The sequence below is a fragment of the Aedes albopictus genome, chromosome 2 (genome assembly GCF_035046485.1).
Source record: "Aedes albopictus strain Foshan chromosome 2, AalbF5, whole genome shotgun sequence".
NCBI lineage: Eukaryota > Metazoa > Arthropoda > Insecta > Diptera > Culicidae > Aedes > Aedes albopictus.
In genome coordinates, this window is record NC_085137.1 from 466901147 (window position 1) to 466920935 (window position 19789).

General features: G+C 41.3%; 1 protein-coding gene across 11 annotated transcripts in view; it reads left to right on the plus strand.

Annotated features, from left to right (window-relative positions):
• The first annotated feature begins 4458 nt into the window (after window positions 1-4458).
• Window positions 4459-19789, plus strand: part of LOC109412832 (glycogen-binding subunit 76A) — a 55760-nt gene continuing 40429 nt past the window's right edge. Inside the window, exons 1-3 of one of the 11 annotated variants that reach the window (XM_019686463.3) lie at window positions 10276-10679; window positions 10808-11027; window positions 11428-11638. In XM_019686463.3, coding sequence (XP_019542008.3) covers window position 11027; window positions 11428-11638 — 212 coding nt within the window. In that variant the 5' untranslated portion in view covers window positions 10276-10679; window positions 10808-11026. Of the gene's footprint in view, window positions 4568-10275; window positions 11639-19789 lie in introns of those variants that run through there. The other 10 variants (XM_062854002.1, XM_019686471.3, XM_019686480.3 and 7 more) reach the window with 10 other exon arrangements.

Genomic DNA, 19789 nt, shown 5'->3' on the forward strand with positions numbered 1-19789 from the left:
GAAAATACCCAAGTCATTTCCAGAAAAGTTTCTACAGTAATGTCCTAAAGAATTCCTGTAGGACATTTCTGAGATATAACTTAGGAAACTTCCGTAGAACTTTTAATAATAATTTCAAGGGAAATAAAAAAACAATGCCGGAAATTTTACTAAACTAAAAAATTGAAGGAATTTCTAAAAAAAAATACAGATGACTTTGTAAAGAAATTACCGAATCAGTTTAAAAAAAATGTCGGAAAAATTCCTAAAAAAAATTGCCTAACGAAAAAGTATAAACTCAGGCCAAAATATATCCATTACCCTTAAGAGAGATGCAACCACAGTGTCTCAATCCATACATAAGAACAACATGAGTTCTTCATGTCGTCATACGCTCATTGAAATAGAAAGCTCCCTTCATTTACCATTCACTGAATTTCAGATCTAAGCTATGCACATCATGCCCTACCTTTAAATGTTCACCCCCTATATTTTCGTCATCTAGATCTCGACCTACGCAGGGACATTTACCTGCAGAGCTAGTACATACCGTAGTCGGTTTGTTTTGAACAGTGACGTCATTCGATGATTGAGTTTGATGCTCCTATGTTCTATGTAAATGGGAGCACTTAGGTACGTCGGGAGCTTGTACCATGAAACGTGAGAGAATGGATCCCACGCATGCGTTCTATTCGATATGGGTTCATTTGAAAGGGCAGATCGTAGTTTATTCTCTCCGTAGTTGTAGGGCTCCATCACAAATGATAGTATGGAAAAGCACATGGCATGCGATAGTTGGGAAAATAACCTATCGACAGAATAAAAGGTTAATTATTCAAAACCTGATAAAAACGTGTCTTTCCTGGCATCGATAATCCTTGCTTTTGACTTTTACTGCTTGGAAGGTGAAATCTTACGTAATCTTCGAATGGTTTTGTTCGCTTCTCGGAGATATTTTTGAGCTTGATTTTTTCTAAAGACGCGGAAGACTCCACAGAACTGCCGCCGTTGCCCAATCAATTGGGTCCTATTAAGGTTGATTAACGCATATACGTCAGATCTTGCATGATACCGCGCGCTGGGGTACTGATTTGCGTCACCGAATTTGTACCCGCCAATGATCAGGCGTGTGCAAGCAATTTTCTTCACTTGTCTGTTGATGGACAAATGTTCGAAAATTGCATGTGTTTATCAACATTCAGAGGGTGTCCTTAGCTATGCTTATGTTGACTAAATCAGCAGCGTGAAACACGATAATACTAACTCTCATTTTATCCCACTAATTGTGGAGCTACTTAAGATACCAATAGAGAATGTCTTGTTGATTTTATTTGAAAAAATGATGGTCAAGTTGGTGATTTTACTCTTAAATCGGAGCAGTAGCGAACACTAACTTTGCAGGGTTATTTTTCGGCATTCTCTTCACACACCCTGTCCGCCGTTATCCTTCCACTTAGGCTGCCTTCAGAATGAAGGGTTCACCGTACAAGTCAACGAGCTAGCGATTATCCTTGACGGCTGTTCGGGTTCGTTTGGAAGTTGACAATCAATGTTAACTTCTTTTCCCGATCAGCCTAGATAGCTGTGTAGTGTCGGTAGCGGTTGCCTCAATTGGCTAAGAATAACACTACGGATCGCCTGATCCAGTGGTAAGAGTCCACTAAACAGGTGACCACTAATTCATGGTGTTATGCGGCTTTATGCTTACCGTGCCAAAGAATGAATGGTTAGGGGGGTCTAATAAAAACCTAACCACAAACGGAGCCTGTGGAGAGTTAGGGCGTCCTCCACAGAATTACGCCCTTACTGCGCTAACCGGAGCAATGGTGCAGCGGACCTTGCGTTTCTCCGAGATAATCAGTTGCCCTTTTTAAGTCTCAAATTTGAGGCTAAATAAGGGCGGGGTTATTCAAATGTTGTTAATTAGCTTACATTACTACCTCTATGGGTTCGCTTAATGCGTTTCCGCCATTGGCGTCTTTCAATTGACACCGATTTGGTTCGTCGTTGATGTTTCCTTTTTGTGCTGTGATTGTGAAGAGTGTAATCCTGTCTAGTTTGGGTAGTGGCTACGGCAAGGAAACGTCAGATCAATTTTCAGCGTAAAAAGCGTATGTAGCCCAAGTGGATCTACTTCGTTAACAGTATGTTTCAACCTTTCCTTATGGATGCCTTGAAGCAAGCTCTTGTTTTCAGCATATTTCCGCTGATTTTTGGCATCTGAAGTAGCTCAAACATTGATTTGAGATGCTCCAGTTTGATGAAATTCTTAGGTAGTACAGTTCATAGTTAACTTAACATAGAATTGCACCTAACCCAACTCTGCATGAGCAAAATTTGTCATGAGTTGACTGATTGGCATGTGTCAGATAAGGAATCTCCATTTGACCTTCTTTGCACTTTTGAGTGTTCCTTCGCAAACTTTGCGTATTCAGGCGTCCCTGCTCAACAAACTAGGGGAACCTAATTGGTTTCGATCACATTTTATGGATAACTCGCTTCTATTGCTACTCCAAGAGAGTTTGATTGTGGTTTTGTTATCACAACGCCCTTCATTGTGGTATACCATAGCTACTGCTTTGAAAGAAGCTTGTCCTCTGCGGTCTGTGCGGACCGCAAGAGGTATTCCTGAACGGAACTCGGACATGTTCAAGTTCTACATATCTTCGGATAAACCAGTCTTTTGTATAGCTACGAATCTTTGCTTCTACCCCGAGGATTGTAGCTGTAGAATCGATTTAGTGGGCACTAAAAAGCTCTGCTTACTTCAAATCTTCTGGAGCAAATGAGGCTTTGTCCTATTTTTCTCCAGAGGGCTTTGAGTTTTTCGAACATGTTTCGAACTCTTGTAGTTTTCTACTGGGTATTTTCATGGCGTGAAATTACTCTGTAGTTTCATCCCGAAAGAGTGCGTGCGTTGTAAAAAGAAGGAATAAGTTCCAGATTAATCTGGTTACCTTGTTCTTTCTGAAATGCTTGAAAAGCATTGTCGATTATCACATCTGTGATGTTCGTCTGGCTAACATGCCTGTTCATGTGAACTCACATGTCTCCCAATTTGGGATGTCCACAGTGACTCTTTTACACAAAGTCGTATACGTTTTCAAGAAAGCACTCGCTCAAACGTAGTTTTGCATGGGTGATTTCTTGAATATTGAGAATTCTTTTGATGACGTGCCTTTCTATATCATATTGAAAGTCGCATGGCGTCGCAAGCTACCTCCAATGAGCTATAGGCTCTTTTTACGCTTATGCGTTTTACAGTGTCCTTTTCAGGGCACTGATTAACCCCGTTGTGGTATGGGCTATGAGCTCTCGTTGCGCTTAGGCGTTCATTCCCTCTTCTAGGGCACCCCTTCCTATTTCATCACCTTTCCCTTTCCCAATTCCCATCCCTTGTCCCATTCTCCCTCAGGTAAATGATGAAATAGGCTCATATGTATGGCGATGGCACAAATGTCCCAAATGGAGGATAACGTGCCTCTGGAGCCGGCCTTCTGATACCTGATAGGCTGCCTTCAGAATGAAGGGTTCACCGTACAAGTCAACGAGCTAGCGATTTATCCTTCGTCACCACACACCGTAAGTAAGTAAGTAAGTAAGTAACTAAGTAAGTAAGTGAGTAAGTTAGTAAGTGAGTAAGTAAGTAAGTAAGTAAGTAAGTAAGTAAGTAAGTAAGTAAGTAAGTAAGTAAGTAAGTAAGTAAGTAAGTAAGTAAGTAAGTAAGTAAGTAAGTAAGTAAGTAAGTAAGTAATTAAGTAAGTAAGTAAGTAAGTAAGTAAGTAAGTAAGTAAGTAAGTAAGTAAGTAAAGAAGTAAAAGTAAGTAAGTAAGTTAAAGAAGTAAAAATAAGTAAGTTAAAGAAGTAAAAGTAAGTAAGTAAAGAAGTAAAAGTTAGTAAGTATGCAAACAAGTATGTACATAAGCAAGTGAATACTAAAGAAAGAAAGAATGTTTTGTAATTAAATGAACAAGTAAGTATGTATGTAAGTTACTATGCCAATAAGTGAGTAAATAAGTGTAAGATTACTCGTTATTTTCAATACTAATCATTTTTCACGAAAATTGCACGTGAGAGAGAGCATTACAAATTAGACCTAAAAAGGCTTTGTAGAAAACTACTGTTAAAACCTTGTGTGACGCAAATTGAAAGATGTGGCTTATATCAAAAGAACAAAAATCGATAAGTGACAAAATGCTTCGGTATAATCAAATAATTAAACAAGATAGAATCCGCCTTCAACCTTCGGGAATGGATCAAAAACCTCCAATAAATGATTTCAATGGTCCCGAAAAACTGCAGCTGCATCGCAGTATCAAGACTTATCGCGCCGGTCGGTCGGTACCAGGCCAGCTAACTTATAAGTGCATCGCACTGCACATCCTCTCCCCAGTCTCAATTGGTGTGTCTTCCCGAAAGTGCAGTGGCCCCATCACCTAATCTCTCCTTCTCAAACAAAGAGAGCATTTCGACGACAAGATCAAGTCAAGTGTGTTGGTTTTGGTGATACATATTTGTGCGTCCAGTCCCGAGACGTTCACAATGTTTTGGTTCACCACATTCAAAGAGGACCACAAATCGGCGAAAGGTGAGCGAGAGATTGTCACCGGGACAGCATCAGTGCTGGCTGGGCTGGGTGGGCATGACGGCAGTTTAGCGCGAGCATGCGAGCAGATTTCGCTTCTCCGAGAGCAAGTGCTTATTAATGAATCTCAATTTGGGGGGAGATTTGACGCCACGTTCTCCTTTGACTTTTGCATTCATGAACGTGCTGTGCGTACAGTACGATCATGAAAAGTGCGATAATTTATGAAGATTATAAAAGTTTAATTGATAAAGCACTACATGGGGTGACATTGGGTATTATCGGCAGGTTTGTTCTCTTCGTCATGGGGGGTTTTTGTCAGCCAAATTGCCTGAAACTTGGCCATATAATTCACATTGGTTGGGAAAGATTTGAGGCCAACTCTGAGTTCAATAGGTTTTGAAAAACCCCCCAAGACGAAGAGAACAAAACGGCCGGGAATAGGTAATTTCCCCTATTTGCACAGATAAGACGGAATCAACAATCGTATACCATACATTTCGACTCGCTGCAGCTTCTTTTCGACCTCGGGATTGTCCCACACTTGCTAAATCTCTTTAGACCTGGTCGACCCAGCTTGTCCGCTGTGCTCCATGTCGTATTGTTTCTCTTAGAAACACAAACTTTGCAGGGTTGTTTTTCGGAATTCTTGTATGCCCATCGTATCCAACTGGGTTTGGAGATCTTCTGGATGCTGAGTTTATCGTAGAGTCCAGCGATCTCGTGGTTCAACCTGCTCGTCTGAAATCTTCACGCAATTTTACACACCGTCCACTGTTGCTTTTATCAATCTCGTATGGTTTCCGAGTACGTACTCGTCCATATTTTTTTTCATAGCTCTGTGCGGTCGACATTATTGTATGCCCCCTGGAAATCGATGTACAGGTGTTGGAGATCTTTTTTCTACTGCATTTACGAAGAATTTCCTGATCTGCTCCGTTGTCGAATTCGTCTACCAAGTCGGCCTGATAACTCCTAACGACATTTTTCGTTATTATGATAAACGATGGAAGATTATCTCGGATAATACTTTTAAGACATTATTCAGAATGGGAATAGCTCATAAGTTATCACACTCCAACTTTTCGCCTTGCTTGTGAATGAGGCAGATTATCCGTTCCTTCTACTTCTTCGGTAGCTAATCAGTTGGTGCAGATGGACAGCCAACATTTCCGGCTGTGATGAATTCAGCTGAAATGTCATTTTTTCCTTACAACAATGGGACTGAGAACGTAAGGATGGAGAAACAAGGTAGCGTGAGAAATTACTACTTCAGCACGGCGGATAGTGGGAACCAACAAATTACTTCGCTGAGTAAAGTTAAGGATGTCATTCAACATTTCAAGGACAACAAGGTAACTATTGTTCTTGAGATGTTAAATGACATTCTTAACTTCACTCAGTGAGGTAGTTGGCTAATTCCCGTAATCTGCCGTGCTGACGTAGTAATTTTGGAACTGCCTTGTTCCTCCGTGTCTGAGTTCCCCGCACCATACAGGTGATTGTCAAAGTGCTGCTTCCACCTTTCGATCAGTTAACTTGGTCCGACAAGAGGCTCTCGTCTCTGCTTATTTCGGCTCGCAGCACAAAACCTTTTCGGGATGAGTTAAGCTTCAGATAGAACTGGGTGTCTTTCTTGAGAGTGGCACAATACTTCCATTTTCCCTCACTCCACTTTTTCCAGGCAACGCTTGATCTCCCAGAACAAGCTTCCGCTTGTAACGTTCCGTGTTCTACCAGGACCCATGCTGCAGCATGACCAGACCGCCCGGGCACTAATCGTTTCATCGATTCCGTTCCACGTACCCGATGATGCTACCAACTACGTCTTTGACGACTGTCATAGCCAGAATTTCGCTTTAGGTCGTACCTATGGTACCGTATATTGATTACCGACGTACGGGGTGTAATTGGGCCAAAGCTGGGTGACATTGGGCCACTATTCCACACGTTTAGAATACGACGAGAACGCATATTGTGTGCTAGACTACTACAATACATAATTCTAAAATACTTTGCATCCACCGTCGGATTCTCTGACATATATTGAATCCGTGGGATTGATGGCTCAATGTTACCCTCTAGACCCAATGTCACCCCGAACGACGGTACGGAGAGTTTTAGGTGCAGCTTGATCATCACTGGTGGTGGTCAGATTCGACGTTGTCGAAGTCCTTTTTTTCACTGCCGGAACCACTAACTTTTCTACGGAGACACACTACTATGATCGGCACTCTAGCGCATCTAAGTCCAAAGCCCGGCAATGAAAAGCGTCTTCGTAGACAAATTAGTGATTCCGGAAACGAAAAGTGTCTCCGTGGAAAAATTAGTGGTACTGGAAGAGAAAATGGAGGACTTCTACAGATGTTAGCGCCACGATAGGGCCAATCTATTATGATGGAGAAATGTTGATATTTTTTATGGTTATGGTCATGGTTTATGGTACGGGTTTGGGCCGATTTTCCACAGTTGAGAAAATTCGTAAAAAAAAACGGAAAAACTATACCCGAACTCGTGGAAAATTTTCAAAAAAATATTTTTGAGAAGGTTATTTCATAGGCTTTCATTGCTGAATTTTTTGGAATGCACTTTTTTTCGTTTTTGAGTTATGGCCAATTTTGTTTAAACATGTCCAAATATGCCATATAAGCCTAATCATAACTCAAGAACGAAGCGTCGTAGAAACAAAGTTTTTTAATGAAAATGAAAGCAAATTTTCTCAGGAATCCAAAAAATATGAAATGGAATAAGTTCCCCAAAAACTTTCCAACAGGGAGAAAATTCATAAAGAAAAGCCGAAAAAAACTATGTCCGAACTTGCAGAAAATTTCCGAAAAAATATTTTTGAGAAGGTAATTTCATAAGCTTTGATTGCTGAAATTTTTGGAATGCATTTTTTTACTGAGTTATGGCCAATTTTGTGAAAAATTACCATATAATATAGGCTTATATGGTCATTTTTCACAAAATTGCTCATAATTCAGGAAAGAAAAAAAGGCATTCCAAAAATTTCAGCGATCAAAGCTTATAAAATCACTGTCTCAAAAATATATTTTCGAAAATTTTCCACGAATTCGGGAATAGTTTTTCCAGCTTTTCTTTATGAATTTTCTCAACGGTGGAAAATTTTGTAGAATTTTTTTTCCACTTCATATTTTTTTTGGATTCCTAAGAAAATTTGCTTTCATTTTCATTAAAAAACTTTGTTTCTACGACGCTTCGTTCTTGAGTTATGATTAGGCTTATACAGAACATTTGGAAATTTGTTAAACAAAATTTGACATAACTCAAAAATGAAAAAAAAGTGCATTCCAAAAATTTCAGCAATTAAAGCTTATGAAAAAACCTTCTGAAAAATATTTTTTTGAAAATTTTCCATGAGTTCGGGCATGGTTTTTCCGGATTTTCTTTACGAATTTTCTCAACTGTGGAAAATTTTATGGAAAACTTTTGTCCAGTTCATATTTTTTTTAGATTTATGAGAAAATTTGCTTTCATTTCTTAAAAAAACTTTGTTTCTACGATGATTCGTTCTTGAATTATGATTTTTCAAAGCAAGTAGTGTCAGGAGAAAACAAGAAATTTTCACCTGAGTTTTCCGGGAAAATAGGCGACTCTGAATTTTTCTCATTTTTTTAATTCATTTATCCATGAGCCCAGCCAGTGGAAAAATTTTCATGAAAATCTGAGACCCTTTGGCTCAATTTGTACGATAATAAAAAAAAAAGTCCAAGTGCTGTCCATCAATCAGAACGTGGTTGATTTGTAATTTTGTCAGCTTTGGTGATTCCTAGATGTAACGATTAGAGAAGCTGTGTTGGAATAAGGTGCTATGAATTACCGTATTCTTGTAGGCAGGAATCAATATATCTTGGGTCGTTCTCGTACGTTAACTGATGGAATTCCTCCTTCTGGCCAATCTGAGCTTTAGACCTCCTAAATGTGCGTGATCTAGACGTCAAAGCTTTGGCAGTGATCGTACTCACGATCAAGAAACGCGTAAATCTCGCCTTTGTCATCATAAGTGCTTCCGTTAATTATGCTGAAGTTGAAGAATTCGCTCGATGATCTTCTATCTTCGATGAAGATGAATCTTGCACATAATTACGTCGATCGTAAAAAACGGTTATGAGCCTCTGCACATCGCCCATCACGATGAAAGCAGATCCATCATTCAAGTCGAACATCAGCAACGACCTCAAGCAGACGTTTTTGAGACTTCGTGAGATAACGGCAGCCAAGTAGGACCATGATAAATTCATGGTGCCGAAGTCTACCCAACCGGAGGATCTTATGCAACATCTTATACGATTACTAGTTGTCTAGGTAGGGTTGTAATACCGGCGAGGCGGTATCCAACCAGGCGCGAAAACTGAAAAGGGTTTGCTTGAAAAGGCCCTCAGCCACCAATATTGTGCATAAGAATATTTAATAATGACGGGAACTATTGCAACGATGGCCAGGGGGGTTTATAAGGGAGAGCAAAGGAAGATTACAGGGGCGTTTCAGAGGGTCCCGAGTGATTTCAGGGGGTACCAGGAGATCTCAGGGGGGAGGGTTGTCGAGGGTCTGAAGGGGTTTTCGAAATCATTGCAGAAGTTTCAGATGATTTTCGACGGGTTTTGTTGGCGTTACAGGTACGTTTTCGGGGGTTCCCAAAGGTCTCACGTGCGTTATATGGGGTCCGCGTGGGTCTTAAGCATTTTAGGCTGGTTCCAGAGGCGTTTGGGAGGCGTTTTTTAGGATTCGGAGCCTCTGAGGTGCGTTAGGATCCGATGGGGTTTTAGGGGGATTCCGGAGGCATTTCAGGAGGTTTCAGAGCATTTTCGGCGGGGTTCAGGAGGATCTTAAAGGCTTTTCGGGAAGTTTCAGGTGATTTTTTGAGACCCCATCACAATATTTTTTGAAACACCCCTTAAATACCCTTTGATTTAAAAGTGTTCTTGAATCCCCTGATACGACCCTTGACACGCCCCTGAAACGCCATCAAAAGCCCCTAAAATCTCTAGGAACCTTCAGGATGTTCCTGAAACCCCCAGAAACTTTCTTAAACCTAGGATGTAGTGACCCAGACTTGCTTGCTATCGATGTGCGTCCTGCCTAACATCTTAGGAGGGTTAAATGACTCTGAAATGGCTCTGAAATACCTTGAAACGCTCCTCAAACCCCTTGCAACGCCCTTTAAAGGCTCCTGAGATCCCTTGAATTACTCTTAAAGCCCCTTAATACTATTGAAATTGTCCTTAAGTCCCTTAATACTATTAAAATGCCCCGTAATTCCAAATCTTGACAGAACGCCATGGTCATGCATTCGTAGCATATTTAATTGACGCCAGTACCTTTGAGCACTAGTATAATAAATTATCACACATTCGTATGAATTCATCCAACACCGCCAAGCGCAACATTCGGTGGTTTACTGTATGCTCCCCAAGGGGTGGTATGTTGATCGGCAGCTATGGTTCGCGGTGGGTGGCATCCATGGTGGAGGCGAGTGAATTCTAGGGCGCGGGAGAGCTCGTAAGAGAGCGCAAGAAAGTTATACAGAGAGCGAAACGCATGCGCTCCGTACCGGCAAGTGAGCAAGTTTCCTTAATATACCTACTAAGTTGGACATATGGACCCAACTGCCACCACGGCGGACGGCGGGTGGACTATTTACCGCTCTTCTGTTCACGAGAGAAAGAGTCTCGCGTACGGTAAACCGCCAGACGATTGATTCAACGACCTTGCTACGTCCTTCTCTTGACACTTGGACACTGGCGTTGGTACTGAAGAGAAAAATTTCTTCGCTGATCGACGTCCGAATCGGAAGCGCGTCCGTATTCTGGAGGATCTGCTAGATTCAGTGATTCAGTTGGTACGGATTCCGGAGCCAGAATCGTCCCGGGAACAGAAGGTCGGAGAACAGACTTTCGTAAGTGGTGTCGCGCTAGATAACGCAGATATTGTGGTACTCCGCTGGTAGACGTAGAGATTGGACGGTGTTGTAATTGGTAGCGGCAAAGGTTCTACACCTACATGTGCGGGGGACAAGTGTGTTTATCGTCGTTACGCGTGAAGTTCTGTGGCCGACCTAATTACGACTGATTCTGGTTACGGATGTAACGCAAATGTGTGTGACCCAATTCGGAAGGATTTCAGAAATCCTTACGAATCAGTGACGGAATTTTCCATTGATATCACGCTTAAACGTATGACAGATAGTGTAAGGATCTCCGAATTTCTCTCAATCTCACACAGATTCGAAACGCCGTGAAAAAAAAAATTAATAACATCTTAGTAACGAAGTGAGAGTATAATCAACGAGACCCGAAAAGGAGTATGAAGATGCTCCATTCTCAAAAAGTGAACAAACGAAGAAACAGCACAAGCATGTGAATACTGAAACGACGAAATAAAATTCATTGAAACCCAAAATCGAAATCTCCATTTAACGAAATTCAAACCAACCGAGCAAAAAGTGAGATATTTTATTAAAAATAGAATCAATCAGCGCCAGGCAAAATTGGAAATTGAATCAACCGAATTCGGCAAAAGTGAAACCTCAAGTGGAGGCAGCAAATTCAAAATTGTGCTTTCTATCTGCGACTTCCCATGCCTATCTCGCTTCAAGAACGCAAGTGATCTTGTGGCCGCCGCTTCCAGGAGGAGCTCACCTAGCGGGCAGATTATCACCCAAAGTCACACAGTTTAATCTAATTCAAACTTTTGTTATCTGCTATTGTTAATATTTCCACATAATGTTGCATTGTACGACGCCATCTGGGCCATTGTGACGATGATGGTTCCAACGACTGCATCGCTGCTGATGACGTGACCCCCCGTGTGTGCTTGTGCTACGATGAATTGAATTGAAAAAGTGCAATGTTCTAATCTCGAAGACGACCCCATCGACGACACCGTTGATCCAGATTACGAAACATCTCGCCGGAAATCCGCAGACCAAGAGCGATCCCTGCTTCTGCAGCCATCGTCGTTGAGCACCGCCGCTGGAAATCTGTTCGGTGCCTGGGTGCACAGCACTGTCGTCACATTGACTGCAATTCTTATCGGATTATTTATTGAGCTACGGTAAGTGTTATTACTTGGAAAACTGATATCCTCTGTGATTTGAACGTTTGCTATTGCCTAAAACTGTTCGCGCTGTGCACGCAGCATGTACCATGTGCGGTGTCCACAGATATTTCCATCCTTACTCTCTACATTCGAGCTTCATTCATTCGTATTCATCAACCAGGCACACAATATAGCCATCTGATAAGCCCCACACTTATTTGTTGATTCAGATAAATTTTCGAACCTTACTGCCACACCTCATGAAAGGGAAATTTACGATGCTAACAAAGCAAATAAACAAACGATTCGTTATCAGCTACCGAGTGCATCGAACGATGCAATGCCCTGACTGTGGTATGATAAATTTTGTTATAGGCTACACGCGCCGTGAAATGCATGTCTTGACCCCCAGGAGGTGTGGAATTTTGGGAATGCGGCACCTGTTGTACACAGTACTGCTAAAAATCATGCATTTCAAGGGACATTTTCAATAGGAGGCAATCAGTGAAGTACTAGATTGAAAGTAGTGAGCTGGATTTTTGTATAGTGAGATGTTCAATTCTCCATTTCTGCAATGAAATGGTGCAAACAGCCTGGGTTATATGATTTCTTGACTAATTTGATGCTGTTTGAGCAAAAGTTTGGGTAACTGTGTTGTTGAAGTTGCATGAAATAAATAATATAACAACAAAGTTATCCAAACTTTTGCTCAAACAGCATCAAATTAGCCAAGAAATCATATAACCCACGCTGTTTGCACCATTTCATTGCAGAAATGCAGAATTGAACATCTCACCATACAAAAATCTAACTCACTACTTTCAATCTAGTACTTCACTGATTGCCTCCTATTGAGATATTGCTAATATCATGCGAATTGTCACCAACATGTCCATGCATCGATTTATTTAGATTAAAGGTAATATTTATTCAGATTAAAGGTAATATAGCCTGTAGGCTCTATGTCTTAAAAGCAAGAAATATTTAAAGTTCGTTATTCGTTCGTTATCAGGAGGTTTAAAGGTGTTAAAAATTGTATTGGAGCTCAATAAACTTGAAACTTTTCGAAGAAAAAAAAATACCGATTCTACTCAAACCGATTATCAGAATTGCGATATCTCGACTCGTTTCTTGAGACATTGGAAAAAAACTACCGAAAAGTGAACATAGGTATTGTCCATTTCTTAGATCGTAATTATGAGATATCGCAGTTCTAAGCACATATTTAGCCCTTTCGAGCTCTCAATTCGGTATTTATCAGAATCGTATGTTTGTTTCTTCGAAAAAAAAATGATGTTTTTAGCTCCATACAATTTTTGAGAAGTTTAGGCTCTTTGAGGGGCCACTTAGCATTGAGATAAAGATTTAAAATATAGACATGATGTTTTTTTTTAGATCAAACAATATTTTTTCGATAACAACCTTTTAACATTTCCAACTTCCTTAAAATAAGGGATCAACATGGTATTAAAGATTATTTCAGCTTAGCTAAGCTTAGACTGACTGTATATGTCAGTCAATGGTGTGGTATTTCCTCCACGATTGATCTGAACTGCTATGAATTACACTGAGATTCATCTAAATAAGGGGCTGCAACACTTCACTTATTCTCAAAATGCAACAGGACACAGATCAGTGAAGTACTAGATTTGTAGTAATGAGCTGAATTTTAGTATGGTGAGAAGGTCAATTCTCCTTTTCTGCAATGAAATGGGGCAAAAAGCGTAGGTATTATGATTCCTTGCCTAATTTGATGCTGTTTGAGCAAAACTTTAGGCAACAGTGTTGTTGTTTTCTTCATTTCTTGCAACATAAACAACATAGTTATCCAAAGTTTTGCTCAAACATCATCAAATTAGGCAAGGAATCATAATACCCACGCTTTTTGCACCATTTTATTGCAGAAACGGAGAATTGACCTTCTCACCATACTAAAATTCAGCTCATTACTACAAATCTAGTACTACACCGAACGTGCCACATTGAAGCAGCTCATACATTTAGGAACAATACCGGCACCGGTCAAGTCCTCACAGTCAGTTGACAAAGTGTGATGATTGTTGCAATTAGTAACCGAGAGCACTCTGCGTCCAGCACGGATGGGGTATTTGTTAATATATAGTTTAGAATGTGAGTTCTGGGAGTCACCTTTGATGGGTGATGCGATTCATGGATAGGGGATATATTTAGGCAATATATTGTGTGTTGACACTTTTTTAAAAAAAATTTTGACGGATCATGCTAGAACCGAGCCTGCAGAACGAGAACGATTACGAGTTCTGTGAGGTCTAATGCTAGTTAGATAATTATAAATTAGCTTATGATGTCTCGTTTTAATTGTAGAATTCCCTGAAGAAGGTGTAATAAATACCGAAACGTCGGATGAAGAGCGATATTTAGTCGTTTGATTGCGTTTGGTGACTGCGAAGCCGAGAAACTTCCCCGCTGATAGCTAATAAATAATAAGTTACAGATCGGACTCTATTATCCGGAGTCGGAGTTTAAAGCTTCTCAAGCATATATCTGTTAAACGGAATACTGCACAAAGCTGAAATTTTGACTGATTACTAATCAAAGTTACTTACTTACTCTCAGTCCTGGGCACCCACGGTGGTGCAGAGGGCCCAATTGGGTTTTTAAATTAAGAAAAATATATTGATTTTTTGATTTTATACGAAAGAGCACCTTTTTCTGAACCACTATGATTTTTTTCAGATTTTTAGAACTTCATTTTGGTACCTAAAAGCACTTTCGAAGAGATTTCCCGAAATCACCTTTTGACAGCTGGCCAACTGCTTGACAGCTCCGCCCAGTACAAAATGCGACGAGGGGTGATTCGACAAATCGCTCCCATACAAACTTCAAACTGATTTTTAAATAGGTTCCTGTGCACCAATATTCATGAAAATTTGGATTTCGGCTCAGTTTTGCATGCAGATTCTGAATATGGAATTATCTCAACACCGCTAGAGAAGCCAATTGAAAGATTTCCATCCTGGGCGATTGCCAGCCATCGCCTTGACCTGTGGCCAGGTCAAATTCCTGTCAACTTGCTTGATTTCGTTATTGAGGCTGCGCCGCCATGAGCCTTTGGGTCTGCCTCTTCTGCGATGTCCTGCTGGGTTCCAGTCTAACGCTTGTTTGCAGATTTCGTTTCCGCTCCTGCGTAGAGTAAGGCCACCCACCCGTGCACCTATGTCGATCTTGGTGCCGCCATCGGCCGCCATTTGGCTACCAAGATATTGAAAGCTTTCAACATTCTCCACTGATTGCCCAGCTACCGTAAAGCTGGAAGGGTTGACCGTGTTTACATCCAACGATTTTGTCTTGTTGACGTTGATGGTAAAACCTGCCGCTGAGGAGCGATTGGCTTGCTCTGCATATCAGAGCGCCGTTGGGCTAGGAGAGCAACGTCATCAGTTCGAAGTCATTTAGGTGCTCCATGGTAATGGGTTGCCACAGCAATCCACGATTTGGTTCACGGTCAATCGCACCAACCAGGATCTCGTCGATTACGATGAGAAACAGTAGCGGTGATAGTATACATCCTTGCCTCACTCCAGCAACGACTCGGATGGGATCGAACAAAACACCGTTGTGCAGTACTGGGAAGAATTCTATCGACTGAGGGAATCTGGCAGTAATATTTTATCGGCGTAGCAGTCTCTTTAGGAAATCAAAAGCTAATTTGTTTCAATGTCCGACGTTTCGATGTATTTGAAAAAGGTGTTAAATACATCGAAACGTCGGACATTGAAACAAATTAGCTTTTGATTTCCTAAAGAGACTGCTACGCCGATAAAATATTACTGTTGTGCAGTACTCTGCACGAAAATGCCCTGCCAATGAGGCTGATGATTTTCTCAGAACGACTTTTGCGCATGAGGGCTCACACATGTTTCCGTGAGTGAGACGGTCAAAAGCTTTTTCATAATCAATGAACACCAGGTAGAGAGACTCTTGGAATTCATTGATTTGCTCCAGAATGATACGGAGCGTAACAATATGGTCCACCCAGGATCGTCCGGCACGGAATGCTGCTTGCTGCCGTCGGAGAGTTGCGTCAATCTTCCCCTGTATCTGGTTATGGATCACTTTGCAGAGGACTTTGAGAACGATACACATTAGCATGATGTCTCGCCAATTATCGCAAACAGTCAGGTCACCCTTTTTTGGGTACCTTTACTAAGACGGCTTGCATTCAGTCGGTCGAAAATGTCGCGGTTTCCCATATGTTGCAGAATAATTGATGTACAGTAGTTGTGTGGATACTACGGGATCAGCTTTGAGCATCTCAGCTGATATGCGATCGATCCCTGGGGCCATGTTCGATGTCATGCTACGGATGGCTGTTTCTATCTCCTGCACTGATGGTGTTGACACGGGTAATGCATCGAACCCTTGGCGGATCATGCTGAGGTGTTGATGGCGTGACCGACACTTGAAAAAGGTTTCCAAAGTATTCGAACCAGCGTTACAACTGGTCAGCCGGGTCGGCCAGTAACTGTCCAGACGCCTCTTTCACGGGCAATGTAGCATTCATCTTGGTCCCACTGCACTAAGGGGATTCAGGTGGCCAAAAATCGAAAATTGACTTAATTTAATTTAAGATTTAGGTTCGGTACTTGAAAGTAGACCACTTGGGCCAGTAAATCCTAGAATATTAGTTTGTTAATCCATGTACTTATAGAGATATTAGCAGCAGAATGAGACCAGTGGCAATTTTTGGTATAATGAATGAACTGCTGAACTTTGCATATCTTCGGTTTAAATAAAAAATGTTGAATTTTTAAAGAAGTTTCTAAAAACTTGCTTATAAACGTTTCGAATGACATATCAGAAGTAATAAAGTTGATTGTAAAACTATTAAATAAAGCCACTCTAAAAATATCAAATTTTCCCCATATAATCCGTTCCAAACAAAAAGAGTTTTGCAAAGTTTCGCTTTGGGACTACTTCTATGTCTTTCTGTAGGGTCCCTGGGAGACATTGATAACAAATTTGGATGCTACTAGCTGCTATTCTGCAATTCCAATCAAGTTGTCAGTGATGACTTTGATATTCAAAAATAACATAATCCTGTTGGCCATTTAATACCTCTGAGGAAACATTTGGTCTTCATGACCGCTTTATTCGGTAGATCAATCATAGTAGAATCTAAATCTGGTCTTGGATCTCTTAGCGAAGCGTTTTTTTTTTACGTATTGGAAACTATTTTGTACATTGGAACAGAAATCTGCTTACAAAGATAAACGCCTAAAAGTATGCAATGCCCATGCATTTTGATCCTTTGATCCGTTTCAACGGTTGTGTTGTATTTAAATTTTTTAGCATGTTCTACATGTTTTTCATATATTTAAGACATGAACCATACGAATAGGGGCAAAACATTATAAAATGGACGCGAAAATATTTTTGGCCACCTGTTTGTATGGAGCCGCCCCATAGTGCACTGCGGCGACGTGAGACATCTTAGAGGACACGGATGTCGCCTGTGTTTGCGGCTTTCTCGTCTTCGTCGGCTAGTGAGTCCGCCCACGCTCTTTTGTCGCGTCTACATGAGCGTTTCACTTCCTTCTCGAGAGCCGAATAACGCTGACGGGCTACGGCTTTGGCTCCTCCTGTTTTTGCTCGCTCTATCGCGGCTTTGGCGTTCCTTCGTTCTATCTTCCTCCAGGTAGGTATCTGTGATTCACTGCTTTGTAGTAACGGTATTACATGTGAATACTTCGATGGTTCGGTTAAGAAATGCATGTTTATTCCAACAAATCTTACTTGCTAAGTTACATGGATATTTGGATCGATCAGATATGTATCGATCCGCACTTATACATTCTAAGCATCTAGAGGGAGAAAGATAGAGTTGCGCTGTGCCAGGCAGTTAATAGCAACCAGATGGGTAAAGTAAAATAGAATGCATAATGCTGACTGTTACTTTGCAGTTCGTTCGCATTTGTGTTCTCACGCCACATGTTGGCTTATGAAATGTAAGTTGACCTGAGTGGGATTCGGGTCTGTCACCTCGATTGGTTACGACATGTTTTAGGTTTCAGTAAATGATTTAGGTTGCAGTTTTAACTGTATGAAACAAAGGTGATCCGCTTTGGGAAACGAATAATATTCATTACAAACAGATGTAGGCACAGCACAGCTTTCTTCGGGTGCGTAGCTCACCCAAATTATTCTCGCCGGTGGCGATGAAGGCATTCTTGATGGCGCTCCATTGATCTTCTACGCTTCCACCTTCTGGAATATTCGCAGCACGGTTCTCTAGCTCCTCGACAAAGGACTTTTTCACCGCAGCGTCTTCCAGTCGGCGTGTGTTGAACCGGCGCCCAATTTTCTCCTCCTGTCGTTGGATCCTGGCAATGCGCAGTCGGATCTCGCCGATTAGGAGATGATGGTCGGACGCAATGTCGGCGCTAGGTTTGTTCCGCACATCAAGAAGGCTCCGTCTACATTTTCGGCTGATGCAGATGTGGTCGATTTGATTTTTCGTGACACCATCACGGGGAACCCATGTCACTTTGTGCAGTGATCGATGAGGAAAGAGCGATCCCCCAATCAGCATGTCATTGTTGCCACAAAACTCTGCAAACAACTCTCCGTTTTCGCTCATTTCTCTGAGACCATGGCGTCCCATGACGCGCTCATAGTCCGAGTAGTCAACCGTCGCGTTGAAGTCGCCCATGAGGATCTTGATATCACCTTTCGGAGTCTTGTCCACGACAACATTCAGTTGACTGTAAAAGTTCTCTTTATCTTGCAATTCGGCAGCATCGGTTGGCGCGTAACATTGGATCATGGTGAGGTTTCGAACCCGTGTTCTGAATCTGGCTACAATTATCCTCTCATTGATAGGTTCTCACTTCATGAGCGTAGCGTGGGCGTGAACGCTGAGTAGGAAATTTCCTTCCTACTCCACTGTGGCGAGGAGCACGTTCACTTCGTAGGCCAGAGTATAGCAGAATGTAAACCGACGCCAATCTTTGTTCTCCAAAGTTCGGCCAACGGACTTCGCTCAGTCTTAGGATCTCAAGCTTCATACGGCATGCCTCATTGGCTAGTTGTGCCAGTTTACCCTGCCGGGCTAGGATTAATACATTCCAAGTTCCAATTCTTGTCCGTTGTTTCACGCTAAAAGTCGTTGCCGTTGAATCAGTTCGAAATTTTTTATTTTCGGTTTCAGTAACGGTTTTTTTTTGGGTTTCGGAAACAGTAGGTCGTTGGCCTAAGGTCCCATATCCACCGTGGTGGGGCTGCCACCTTAGGTATAGCTTCCACTGGAGGAACATTTCATACTCAGCCGCTGGATGCCAGAACAGACGCTGTTTGAGCCACACCTCCTAGCACTACTAGCTAAGCACACAACTCTTAGCTGGCGGTCTTTGTCATCGCTTGACCCGTGGAAGCATGAGGTAGAAACTTGTGAGAATCACAGCTATGATGGACGCCTCCTTTTCGACTCACCGTTTGGCAGCCCTAATCAAAGCTAGCTTGACAAAATAAAATTTGGTCGACCCAATTTCCAGCGACACTGCCGTAAGTTTGGATTTATTTTTTTTAGAAATTTGGCAACTTTAAGTTAAGTTTACATATAAATATTTTTGAAAAAGTTTCATCTAAATCATGTTTAAAATTTTTTTGACTTATTATCTTTTGAATGAGGTTCTTGAGATCGGACGTAAATTGGAGGAGATATGGGCCTAAAAATTACATGTTTATGAGGAGGTGACCCCAAAACTTTTGATTAAGAGTATACATACACATTAGAGTGGGTCATCGTTTATATGGAAAAATGAAAAATTCAATGGTATCCGATCAGATCACAACTTTTTTGATAGCATTTCAGGACCCAAATAAGTGTGCAAAATTTGAGCACGATCGGTTATGTCTACGTTTTGCGCATCGCGTTTAAAGTTTGTATGGGATTTTACATAAGAAAACATACTTTTTTGCATTTCTCTCATGACAACCTCGATTTTTTTTAAAACCATGTATCCCAATAAAGTGAAAACATAGCCTAGGGTGTCCTGAAAAACTTTGTCAAAGACCGCGAAGTGATCTGATGCTTATGAAAAAAGTTATAGCGTTGGCATTGCTTGCCGAAACAGCATGATTTTGTTGCTATTGTTATTCCTTTACATGTTAAAACATAAACACATG